Genomic DNA, 10,720 nt, shown 5'->3' on the forward strand with positions numbered 1-10,720 from the left:
AGCTCTTTATCCCAAACCTTGCCTAAGGTTCCGCAATTGCGGTCGAGTGGGTCCATGGACGCCGGCAGGCAGGTGTTAATTCTGTGAAGCCCAATTTCAGCCAATGTTTGAATCATTAGATTAATTAACTTTTTTAAGTGGCAACTTAACAAGTAATACTTTATGTGAAGTAGAGTTGTAAGGTTAGTATAGTTCCATGGTTAAATTATTACAATTATTATGCAGTCGTTGCACAGGAGCAGATAACAGACAAAAAAAAGGTAGAACCAATTTTGTCTACCATCATATATTGCGAAACTTTTAGAGGCAAAAGAAGTGCTGGGGGAAAATTTATGTTTCCCTATTGAAGCTAATTCTAATTCAAACTTCAGGGGACGGAGCCCTTGTACGAATTGGTTCTAGCGTATGGAATAAGAAATGTGCTACTTACTGAGAGATGCTGCTGCATATGTGGATTTAACCCCCTTTATTTACACAATTTTTTTTTCTCCAACTTTTCATTCTTGGATCAAGTTGATATGAAATTTGCATAATTAATTTTGAAAAGGGGAACCTATTAATGCAGTTTTGGCAGTAATTTGCAGTTCTTTTCCTTCAGATAAACTTTTAATTTTTTAAATATATTTTGCTTGTTTTATTCCCGGGTCAAAGGAGTCTAGCCCTGTCAATGACAACTAGTGTGTGCATTCCTGCATTATATTGGGTCATCTACTTTTGATTTCAAAGTGAGTTTTACCTTATAATTTAATATTTAAGCAGTCAATGAAATGGAAGAATGAAGAACAAAAAGTGACCCCTGAATGTTGAAACTACAGTGAAAAGTGTACCTATACCTTTTTGGTGGAACAGGAAAATAAGCATAATAATACTACTAATAATAATAACATATTTGATTTGTAAACTGCTTTTGGTTGTTTATAATGAACCTAACGTTTAAAAGCATTAATAAAATAAAATAACAAAACAAGGATGCTGCAGCTAGAGCAGTTAGCATGGAAATCTGCAGAAAAAGCAAAATACCTTATACCAGAACTAGTTTGTGTTGGAGATATGAAATGTTGCATGCAGTGGAACGAACAAACAGAATAAGTTGACTCGTTTAAATACCTAGAGCCAAACAAAACAATAGTTGGAGAAACAAGAACAGATAAAAACCCATGTAAGCTTGGCATCGTATGTCACTCTGGAAAATATGGAAGCTCCCCAGTAAACTTTTCGCTTGTAGTCTGTGTACTTCTATATGTTTGTGAAAGTTGGACATTGAATGCTGAGGCTGAAATAATTCAAGCTTTTGAGAGTAAATGCTACAGACAAATGCTGGGTATCAGATACCAGGAAAGACAAATTATTTTGTACCGTTGCAAGTCAACACTCTGACTGGCAAAAAGGAGAAACTCCTCACTCAAGACTGTGAAGAGAAAAAAGCTGAGCTGGTTCAGTCACATTATTAGATATAACTCACGGTATAAAGAATTGACTGACCTCTCTTTTGATATCCTGCTAAGAACATCTGTTGACTGAGAAAGGAAGAGGGATTTGGATATTCTGTCATGGCACCTTACCATGCGATTGAGATGAGAGTACTGGTACCAGATTCATTTTCTAAAATTAATTGGACCTCATTCACAAAAACGAACAGTCATGTGATGTCCATGGATAAAACAGAAAAATATGTTCATTTGATATCCTTGTTTGATTCAAATTAGGTCGTAAGCTGTGGGGAAGCATGTGACATACCAGTAGTAAAAGTTACACAGAATACACCAATGCTATGAATTTTCAGTGTAACCTTTCTCCCAATTATATTTTAATTTAATGCACAAATTTTAATGTGCAGACTCTTTATGTTTTGACGTAACTAAGAAACATCAGAATGTATAAAATAGAAAGTGGAATCTATATATTGAATTTTTAAATATTGAAACATTGTTTTTAGAAAAGATGTTTTGAACAATTTTTTTTTTTTAACCAAAATTAGAAAGGCAGAAAACAAATAGTTTTTATTTACAAATATAAAATTTTCATATCCAATTGCAGGTCCTAATTTTACTATTTACACTAAAGTTTCAACAGAATCTTCTAATGAACAAATCAATGCTCAGGAGACTTCTGGGCTGTTTCTTCACTGTACAACTTGGGCAGCTTTAAGCCAACAATATTTGCACTGCTCTCTACACTTCTCTCTCCTTTACCTCTGTAGTGAGCAGATATAGCCTGTTTAGATAGGGAAAGGGAAAAAATTATGTAATGAGCAGATAGAACATGTTAGGATAAGGGAAGTAATCAATAATAAAATTGAACAACTAATAAAACAATAATACAGCCTACATTCTATGCCTTTACTACAATTTAATTTGATTTCTGCTGCATTATCTGTATGTGTATACATACCTATCATACAAATTAAAACCCATTATTAGTTTTATCCAAATTAGTTCACTTTCACATATGGCTGATGACCAGGACATGTTTAAAATAAATTCCCAATGGTCAGTATAAGTAGACAATTAGTGAATAGGTATGTACAATAGCACAGTCCACAGAAGCACTTGCAAAACAATATGAAAAGACAAAGGCATAGACCTCGACAACAAAATCAGACTGATGCACTCCCTGGTCATACCACATTTTTATATGCTTGTGAGTCTTGGATGCTGATTGCAGAACTAGAGAGAAGGATCCTAGCCAGAGATACCAGTATTTAAGTAAAGAATACAAAATAAAAAAACTTTTATTACTCACTTGTAGATTCAGAAAAGTAGACATAACAAGGTTACAAAGACAGTTTGTGTGGAAACACAAACTCAAAATCGGACCCGAAGTGGTCACAGGCAGGTAAAAAGGCAGATTTCAATATTTTCAGAAAGAATATCAGAATGAAATTCTATCAAAGGCAAATGACAGAGAAGAATGGAGAAAGAAGGTTGACAGATCTTGTGTGGTGCCCAAACGGTCCAGCAGACCAAGGGATAAGTGAAAGTGAAGTTAGATGTGAACCTGGCCTAACTGATTTCATATAATGATTATCTTATTGATCTAATTGTTTTGAATAGGGTCAATCGCTTATTCAAATCCCAAACCCTCAAGAAAAAAATATTTCCGTAAAAAAAAAAAAAAATCCCTTAGTTTGGTGTTCTGTAGCTGTCATGCAGTTAATATGAAAAACTACTTATTAATTGTTGTTTTAAATTATGTCCAACTTATATGCATACTAAATAGATTTTTTTTTCTCTTTAAATAAAAATAAACTCTTATTCAAAGCCTCATTAAAAAAAAAACATTTTGAAAAAGAATTTTAAGTTAGATGTCCTATAGTTATGGAGTTGTCCTGCAGTTCACTCGATAATATGGAAAACAACTTATTAATTGTTGTTTTAAATTATGTTCCACTTATATGCATATTAAATAGATTTTTTCTCTTTAAAAAATAGTAACCAGTTTTTTGTAAATGTAGTAGATCTAGTTAGTATGACAGAACTTACATAACTTAGCAATAGATTTGTAAAAAAAAAAAAAAATTTTGACAAAAAATCTAAATCAGTTTGCATAAATGTGTTAAAAATATAGTAAATAATCATCTCCCTTATTAAATAGCTTCCTGTGTTTGTTATTATTAATAGTGAATAGTTTAAAAAAAAAAACTGCTTGCATAGTTCATTTAAAAAATTAAATTTTTCACTTTTTAGAAAAGAAAAAGTATCCGTTGCATCAGAACTTTGACAGGTCTAAAACATCATGATGTCAGATTTTCAATATCTTTTCTAGTTTACGAGATCCAAATGAGGCAGACGGACAGACATTCCACACAAAACTAATAGCGTCTTTTCTCCTTTCGGAAGCCACTAAAAACCTATTTGAAACACTCAATGATGACTTATTCTTCCCATTTGTTTGAATACCCTTCTTAATCTTCATTTCAACAAATGCTGAGAACTAGCTGGAAATTTATTTTTAGTACTATTAAAATTCCAATGTCTATTATTAGCAGCATATGCAAGTTATAGTATTTGCTCGAAACTAATTAATTGTAAACATCTTACAAACAATAAGACCTTGATGCACATTATAGTAGTATGATTATAATCTCAAACTTAACACTTAACTTATTCAAACTATGAGACTTTGACACCTAGATTATGTGACAGTAGAGACATAGATCTATTTCCTTTATGAGATTTTAACTGTTTTCTGTTATATAATAAGTCAATAGAATTTAAAAAAGGAAAGAATAATTCTTTTCTAAAGGTTTTAATTCAGTTAAAAAAATAAACACAAACAACATGGAAAAAAAAATATTTAAAAAATTAGTCCTTGTATTTTTAAAGGACTAAAAAAAGATCAACTAGCTTAGTAAACTGAAATGGAGTATTACCTCATGTTTTCTGGTGCTTTCTAAATAGCACAGATATGTTTGAGCCAAATGTTCAGCTTCCTGTCTGGCCCTACACATCTTTTCACCAGTCACCTGGAAGTTTCTAAATTGTTCTTGAACGTAGGCATAAACAGGTACTTCACACATATCTTTCTGGTGAGTAGAATTTATTTAAAAAAAAATGGATTTAAAAAATGTAATTCCATTATATGACTTTGCTAGGACTACTCACAGAATGAAACGATAATAGCAAGAAAAGCCTAAAAAATAGTTGTCTGGACCAGTTGTAAGGGGGAGAAAGAACGGGGTATCTGGGTGATCGCTTTTTAAATACATTTATAAAAAAAAAAGGTGAATGACATGAATGCTAACACGAGGGCTAAGGCCTCCTTAGGCCACTACACTATCTACTCTACCAGTGAATTGCTTATAAAAATAGAGGGTTTTATAGTTATTTATTGTTAACTTAAAACTTTACAGCATTGACCTACAAAATATAAATGGGGCTAATTCAACCACCACATCAGTCAATTAATATTTCTTTGTTAAAATAACAAACAAAATAAATAATTACTGATAGTTACTAACCAATTGGTTTATTTTTTTTATTGATTCTTGTATTGTCAGGTAAAAGAAATAATTATGCAAACTTTCAGCTTGATCTGACCAGACAGAGTGAGTTGATATATAAGCTTTTTTTTTAAAAAAAAATTTTTTTTGCTTTTTTTATTTTAAAAATAAAAAAAACTAATGTAAACTAAGAATTATAATTCATTTCTTAAGAAAGAATGGAGCTCAATGCGGATGAACATAATATAATTTTCTATTTCAAGGGCAGCAATACTGACGTTATTGTGAGTACTCAGAAAAAAAAAAAGAAAGTAAAAATTAAATGTAAATTTTTTTCATGAAAGGAAATTCTCAACTCTCAAGAATTTCACAACATTCATGTACTACTTAAATAAGAACCAAAACTGTATTGAAATTTTAAAACTTTGTTACAATGAAAGACAATAACTACTAGAGATCAAGGCACAGACGATTGATAGTACACTTCTCACATGAGTTTACATACAAACATGTATTTGACAATCAATATGAAAAAAACATTTTCACAAAATTAAACCAATGCTTAATTATCCACAAATCCATCAAAAACAACAACAGAAACATAAATTCAATGATGAACTAAGCAGCCTGAAATGCCACAAACTTCAAATCACATCTTCAGCATACGAGACAATAGGATGTTTATTAATACGCAAGTCCATTTAAACCTAGTAGTTGGGTCTTGATTTTCTTTCTCTTAGGTTGTATTGGCAAGTAGAACTGGGATCATCGCTTTTATCAAAGTTACCTGGCAATTTGATGGTCGGGACTCTTGAGTCCACTGATATGACTGACTCAGTTGTATGATTAGTAGGCGGCAGTTTCAGAGTAGAGTTCTCTGCATTGTGAAGGTCTTGTATCCCCAGTGGAACCCTCTCTATGTGCAAAAGGTCTCACATTTTAAAGCTTCATTACACTGAATGACGATAACTACACATTTACTTGAGGTCAAGACACAGAAGATTGATAGTACTATCACATGAGCATAAACAAACAAATCAATATAAACAAGCATACTCACAACAATAAAAAACATGAAAATCTTAGTTATTCTTCAGCATTTCAATAGAGATCAATGATTAATCTAATACTCTTTAATTACCTTCATGGCCGGCCTTACAAATTGTGGGGCCCAAGTTAACTCTTTCAGTGCGGCATTACTCTCAGCAAGTAACTTGGTTTATAATATTTATTTCACTATCTTTTTAAGTTAAACTTTTTTATTTCTCTCTTTTTTTTATTTTTCGGATGTGGGAGTGATTGTTCTTTGTTTTGGTAGTAAATTCAATGTAGTACCACCTTGTTTTTTTTTAAAGAGAAAATTGTGTTAATGGTTCCTCTTTTTAGATTATTTCCCGGGACCCGTAAAAAGTAAATAATACAATTTCTTAGTGCATTTGTTCATCTTTTATGACATTAGAAATGTTTAGTATTGGGATTTTTCAATATTTATGGATTAAATGTTTAATTAAAAGGTTAAATCTTTCAGTATAACGATTTTAAGCGAATTTTTTAACATATATTTTTTTTCCGTGCTCAGTTAAAAATTAATGTAAAAATTTTTTTTCTTGAATAATTAATTTATTATAATTGTGTAGCCCATTCATTTTTCTTTAAAATAAAATTAAATATGTTAGATTATTAAATAAAATAAAAAAGTTATGTTAGTTTTAGTAACTCAACCCCTCTTGAAATTTGTGTTCATCCCAGGAAAACTCCATTTTTTCCATCTAAATAATTCGCAATGAAAAAGGCCCACTATTACTATTACAACTATTACTATTAATTAGATCATTATATCAATATTTGTTATAACATGCATAGGAAGTAACTCAAATGCATTAGGTGCCTGTGGGTGGGTAAAAATACAATCGTACACTAAATATTGTAATAACTTAAGTGAGGCAACTCAACGAGGCACATATATCTTTATTTACAAGACATCACAAGTTCATAAAACATCATCTTTCTTAGGCACAATCTCTCCATATTGGCTCTCTACTTGGGCGGAAATGGTTAGTCTCTTCATGTCAACATCCTGTTCTAGTTTGGTTACTAGAAGTGCGCATCTCTGCACTAGCCTGGATGGTGGTGCGCATGGCAAAGTCATAACATTGCCCCCGTCCCGAAAAGAAACACTTCAGTGGAGCTTTGACAGTTCAGGTGGAGGTCGATCGGTGGGAACCACAGACGTTAGGGTGTCTGTTGCCCACAAAGCCATCTGCACAGTTTCCTGTGGTCGTCGCTTCCTCTTCTTCCAGTTGGCCAATCTACGCTTGAGGCGATATTGTGGTCACTGCTTCGACCTCATGACGATAGTCGCTGATGCCAGTCAGCTGGCAGGGAGAGTTAGTGGAGGTCAGGGTTGCCAGCCACGTAACACAAATGGATGTTGTGGCGATCACCGTAGATTCCAGGGTTGTTGTTCTAAGACGCTGAGTCAGCGGACCTTTTCCATGGACGTGTTGTGACACAGTTGTAGGCCCACAGCTAGCCATGGTTTCAAGCACATAGTCTTTCTCAGCTTCATCTGTAAGGTATGCCCATGAAGCATCCTTGTAATGTTCATCTACCACTACATCAGGTTTCGCTGGGATTAATTCACCACCGTTCAAGTCACTTTCACTGATGTGGGCAGAAGTACACATTTCTGTCAAGATCAGGTCTTGTAGCTGGGTTTCTTGGCATGGGCACTGTCCGCACAGGACGCTGCATATACAGTTCATGTCAATCGCCTGGATGCAGTTGCCAAGTATGGAGTTCTCTCTTATACCGCTGCCAAAGTCAAATTCGTTGTTTCTGCCTCGGCCATTGTTGGGGCCCGTATTCGCAATTTCACCCGACGACATCCAAGGCAAGGAATCAGAAACGGTCTTGAGGCTTTCATGGTTGAGTTCTCATCAAAGGTACTGACAGATAAACAGAGGTCTTTAAGGTCCACAGCAGCAAGCCTGGACGCAGACCCAACGTTGTCTTGATATGTTCGGCTCATTGCAGGTATACCAGGAACTAAAGTTTCAGGCTCATAACAGACTTTTCTAGTTTCTTCATTTGTTTCTTTTCTTTCAATTCTGTATATACCATTGATATCGCCGCAGCAATCGTTGTCACGTTTCTCGCCATGAAAGTCATCCCGCCAGACTTGACCACAACACAGTCACAGACAGCGCTCCAATCCCCAGCGCTTCCATCACCACTGTTTGTGCAGCCACAGTCCTGACCAGGCAACTGCTCCTTCCCTAACGAGTTTATTCCTCCTTTTGCTTGCGACACAATTTTATCACTTTGGTCTATTTGGCCTTCTACTTGCAATACACTTTCATCTACTTTACTCCCCATCCTATTAATTTGTGCACGCATTGCATCAATTTCTTCCTGTATCCTGCCAAAGAACTCAACAATCCCAAGTTCAATTTCAAATGTGTAGGTCTCTGGATATTCTTCTTCATCGACCAATGCTTGCCGCAGACGATCCGTGAGCGTTTCCCTGCTACCGAGGGATTTTAAACCTCGGTCCCGAAGCTCTTGTCGTAGCTCTTTGATTGAGAGCTGATGTAATAGCTTCAAATGTCATTGTAATCAAAGCCTACCTCCTCTCGTTGAGTTGCCTATAATCCCACTTCTGACACCAATTGTAATAACTTAAGTGAGGCAACTCAACGAGGCACATATATCTTTATTTACAAGACATCACAAGTTCATAAAACATCATCTTTCTTAGGCAAAATCTCTCCATATTGGCTCTCTACTTGGGCGGAAATCGTTAGTCTCTTCATGTCAACATCCTGTTCTAGTTTGGTTACTAGAAGTGCGCATCTCTGCACTAGCCTGGATGGTGGTGCGCATGGCAAAGTCATAACAATATGTTAAACCTTTAAATAAATGGCAAGAAAAAATACCAGAAGTCCTTTGAAGAGCAGCCTGCAAAGCATCCACACAATCCTGATGCAATCCCAGCTGCAATGGGCAGGACACATATGCAGAATGGAAAACCGCTGCATCCCTAAACGACTCCTGTATGGTCAATTAAGGGAAGAAAAGTGCTCACAAGGTGGACAAAGAAAATGCTTCAGGGACACCCTCAAAGCTTCTCTGAAAGCCTTCAGCTTTGACCCTGCCACCTGGAGACAGAAGCACATGACAGAGCATCATGGCGTCACGCTGTGAAAACTGGCACACAAATTGCAGAGGACAAGAGAACAGTATTGGCAGAAGAAAAGCATCAAAGATAAAAAGCAAGTGCAAAGCCCTCATCCCCCTGGATGACAAACATGGTCATCATCGAACAATGATGGATGAATTATATATATATTTAAAGTAAACTTACAAAACTTTATAGGTGATCTTACTCTTTCATTTTAATTTATGAAATATCATACCAGTTAAATGTCATTGTAAATCAAAGTAATTGACTAAATTAACTAGACTCTAGAGGCTCTACTGGAGGATCTAGATCTAGATCAGCTTATCGGATGTCATTGTGAATGACCAACCAAAATAATGAAAATGCTTTTTCAAAAGGAAAAATTATGGATTTGAGGAGCCCTGAGACTGAGTAATTAATTTTCAAATGGTTTTATTTAGTAAATAATTCACTAATCATTTGGATTTGGATCTATTAGATCTATATATCTAGTCTATTCTATATTATAGTTTTTACTTTCCTTTTGATTTTGAATTGAACAGTCTTGAATACTCACTCTTGCATTAACTCACCTTACATTATATTACAGTACACTTGTACAATATTATGAGTAGAGTCTATAACTATGATAACACTACAACTAGAGTCTAGTCCTAGTACTACAGATTACAGTGATTACCACACTTTCAATTTCAACTTCAAATCTCAACACTTAGACTTAACTTACATTAGTCATTAGTTAGAACAACTGTTACAAGTAAAATACATTCATTGTCATTGTTACTTGTACAAGTTTGATAAGTTTGAAGTACACCACACTGACACTCACACTTAGCTTGACTCAACTCACTGTGACTGTGTTTGTTTCTAAAGTGACTAAAGTCTAAAGTTTCTAATCTACACTCACTGACTACTACAGTAACTACAATTAGATAACAATAGTAAACAATCAATACAGTACAGAATGTTAAAGTAAATCTAGGTCTAGATCTAAATGAAATGCATGCAAATTTAATCTAGATCTAGAATAGTTAGACTACCTTTTTGTAAATCAACTTTAGTTCTCTTGCTAATGACCTCAATGTTCTGTAAGAATTGGAAGCCATTTTGTCCCTACTTTCGTTTTGATTAGCCAGATCCATAGACTATATATATTGCCAGATCTAGTCTAGATGTCTAGATCATAGAATCAACCAGCAGTTCCCAATTTTTTTTTGTCTCGTAGACCCCTTTGCCCTTCCACCATTTCCGGTCTTTGGTCTTATCTAAACTTTATCTTTGTGTTTGAAATTAATTCAAACTTTATCTATTTTATCAGCTTGGCATCTCAATGATCCTCCATTACAAAACTTTGTTGCACACAAACCATTGCTTATTTAAAAGGAAGGAATGAATTAGATACTAAGATATGCCTAATCAACACTGTATGCATATATATAAAATGTCTACATATCTTTTTAGTTTTTAGATTTGGTAATGTTTGCTATTTGTTTATAGGCCTTCCTCTAGACAAAATTTAGCTATTTATATGAGTTACTAGCAGTACGCACAGTTGATTTGTTCCCAGGCTTTTTATTGTTTATTATGGCTGGAAC

General features: G+C 34.4%; 1 protein-coding gene across 1 annotated transcript; it reads right to left on the reverse strand.

The window, feature by feature from the left end:
- Nucleotides 1-1,985: 1,985 nt before the first annotated feature.
- LOC106050294 (protein FMC1 homolog) lies at nucleotides 1,986-10,324 on the reverse strand. The gene is made up of 3 exons (XM_013205251.2): nucleotides 10,166-10,324; nucleotides 4,373-4,525; nucleotides 1,986-2,214 (listed from the first exon to the last, which is right to left on the reverse strand). The coding sequence occupies exons 1-3, from the start codon at nucleotides 10,265-10,267 to the stop codon at nucleotides 2,092-2,094; spliced, it is 378 nt and encodes a 125-aa protein (XP_013060705.1). The 5' UTR covers nucleotides 10,268-10,324; the 3' UTR covers nucleotides 1,986-2,091.
- Between the last annotated feature and the right edge of the window lie 396 nt (nucleotides 10,325-10,720).

Source organism: Biomphalaria glabrata, chromosome 11, assembly GCF_947242115.1.
Source record: "Biomphalaria glabrata chromosome 11, xgBioGlab47.1, whole genome shotgun sequence".
In the NCBI taxonomy this organism is placed as follows: Eukaryota; Metazoa; Mollusca; class Gastropoda; family Planorbidae; genus Biomphalaria; species Biomphalaria glabrata.

Bases quoted from the DNA above. Each gene is read 5' to 3' on its own strand.
- LOC106050294 (XM_013205251.2), bottom strand. From the start codon at position 10,267: ATGGATCTGGCTAATCAAAACGAAAGTAGGGACAAAATGGCTTCCAAT. The intron at 4,526-10,165 runs GTAGTCTAACTA...TCTACTCACCAG, and splicing joins TAAAGTTGATTTACAAAAAG to AAAGATATGTGTGAAGTACC. The intron at 2,215-4,372 runs GTAATACTCCAT...CTATCTAAACAG, and splicing joins AAAGCACCAGAAAACATGAG to GCTATATCTGCTCACTACAG.